This window comes from Orycteropus afer, unplaced genomic scaffold (genome assembly GCF_000298275.1).
Source record: "Orycteropus afer afer isolate SDZICR_OR568_19922 unplaced genomic scaffold, OryAfe1.0 scaffold00854, whole genome shotgun sequence".
NCBI lineage: Eukaryota > Metazoa > Chordata > Mammalia > Tubulidentata > Orycteropodidae > Orycteropus > Orycteropus afer.
In genome coordinates, this window is record NW_006922441.1 from 579,429 (window position 1) to 581,451 (window position 2,023).

A 2,023-nucleotide genomic window follows, 5' to 3' on the forward strand; every position below is an offset into this window, starting at 1 on the left:
GCGGGGGTCCTTGTACATGAACAGGAAGTGCTCGCCCAGCCCTAGCAGGTCGCCCGGGTGCAGCTCGGCCTCCCGCAGCAAGAGGCACCCGTTGTGCGTAACCGGGGCGCCCCGGAACGGGCGCACCGTGGCCGGTGGCTCAGGGCCCGCGCGCACGGTGCAGTGGCGCGGGAGGATGTCCGGGGCGGTGAGGAAGGTGTCCACATAGGGCGCTGGGGACCCGCCTCGGGCCGACGAGTTCCCACCCCGGCCAAACACGTGCTGCTCCCGCGTCATCACGTACACCACGAAGTCCTGGAGGGAGAACGAAGATGCACTTAGGACACCCCTCTGCGAGGAACGGACTCTTCCCAGGAGATCCCTGCATTCCCAATGGATTCTCCGATCACCCCCCACCTTCCATGAGAGGACTCTTTGAAGGCACCCACTTACATGGTGGATTGTCCCTTAAAACTCATTGCAAAGACTAGATTCTTATACGGATACATCACTTGTGGCATGGAGTCTACCATTTTCCCCCTCAAAGCATGGATGCTTCTGAAATATCTTTCCTAAATGGACTCTCCAGTCTCCTCACCTTGATGGACTCTTCAAACGTAACCACTTTCTACTAGGGATGCCCAACCTTCCTTCCGAGGACAGGTCCAAAGAAATTCCTTCTATAATAGACTCACCTATTACTCCTGCTCCCAAGGAATGGACACATGTGATGAAGACCCCTTACAAAGGAATTTCTCATGAACCCCACCCCAATAAATGGATGTTTCCAATGTTTTCCCCTTTTCCCACCATAGGCTTTCGTATACTCTCACTTGGTGAAATGGATCCTTCCAATTTGAGTACCAGGATCTGTGGTAGCATAGTGCGTAAGGCACTTGACTGCTTACCAGAAGGCTGGTGGTTCAAACCCACCAGCCACTCCTTGGAAGGCAGGTTGGGCAATCTACTTCCGTAGTGATACTGCCTAAGCAACCCAAGGAGGGGTCGGTATGAGTCGGGTCCGACTGGCTGGCACATAACAACAACAATTTGAGTACCTTCCCTAAATAAACGCTCCAGTTCTCCAACCTTGCCTGGAGGGATGGGTTATTACAAAACACTCAAACTCTTTTCTACACAGAGCTCTCCCTATCCCCTTGCCCCAACAAGAAGGAATGAATGCCTCCCTTCAACAGTCTTACCTTCTGACCCATCTATGGAACCAAGCAGCCTAATCTAATTGGCTCTCTCTCTGGGAGTAAAAACAACTGTCCAATAACCTCCACCACCTTCGAGAATGGACGCTCCCATTGGTCTCAGCTGTATCCGTTAAGCTTGGCCATACCATTGTTACCCAAAGGTGGACAACACCATTCGATGACCCTTCCGATCATCAAAAATAAAACACCCCTCAAGCCCAGAAATGAACTCACCCCTGTGGCACAACTTTTAGCTATAAGGAGAACAATGGCACCAGGGAGACACATACACACTTCTTAGAAAAATCAACCCTATGGATCACAATGGCAGCGCCTGCCCAGGGATAAACCTCAGAAGGCGGGAAGGGATAGGAAAGGAGGACGGGAAATGGGAACCAGACAGGAAGTGGGAAGAGAGCTGTTACACTGTAGGGATGACAAAGTCATGAGACAAAATGAGTATGAGTTGAATGGAAACCCAATTTGCTCTGCAAACTTTCACCCAAATGGCAAAAAGAGAAAAGAAGTGAATAGTCCCAATAATACATGTTGTTGTGTGCCGTTCAATCTTCTGGTTAGCAAATGCCTTCTGGTTAACAGTCAAGTGCCTTAGGCACTACGCCACCAGAGCTCCTACCTTCACAGAAGCAAAGCCCAAACCCAAGTCACTGCCATTGATTTGACTTGACCCATAGAGACCCCTCCTTGGGTTTCTGAGGCAGTATCACTACGGAAGTAGATTGCCCAACCTTCCTTCCAAGGAGTGGCTGATGGGTTTGAACCGCCAGCCTTCTGGTTAGCAGTCAAATGCGTTAGGCACTGCACCACCAGAGCTCCTACCTTCA

The 2,023-nt window shown here is 51.0% G+C and overlaps 1 protein-coding gene across 1 annotated transcript in view; it reads right to left on the reverse strand.

Moving 5' to 3' along the window:
- RASIP1 (Ras interacting protein 1) overlaps positions 1-2,023 on the reverse strand; it is a 14,169-nt gene that overhangs the window by 5,653 nt on the left and 6,493 nt on the right. The window contains exon 4 of the mRNA XM_007958119.1: positions 3-294. Within this exon, the coding sequence (XP_007956310.1) occupies positions 3-294 (292 nt within the window). The remainder of the gene's footprint in view (positions 1-2; positions 295-2,023) is intronic.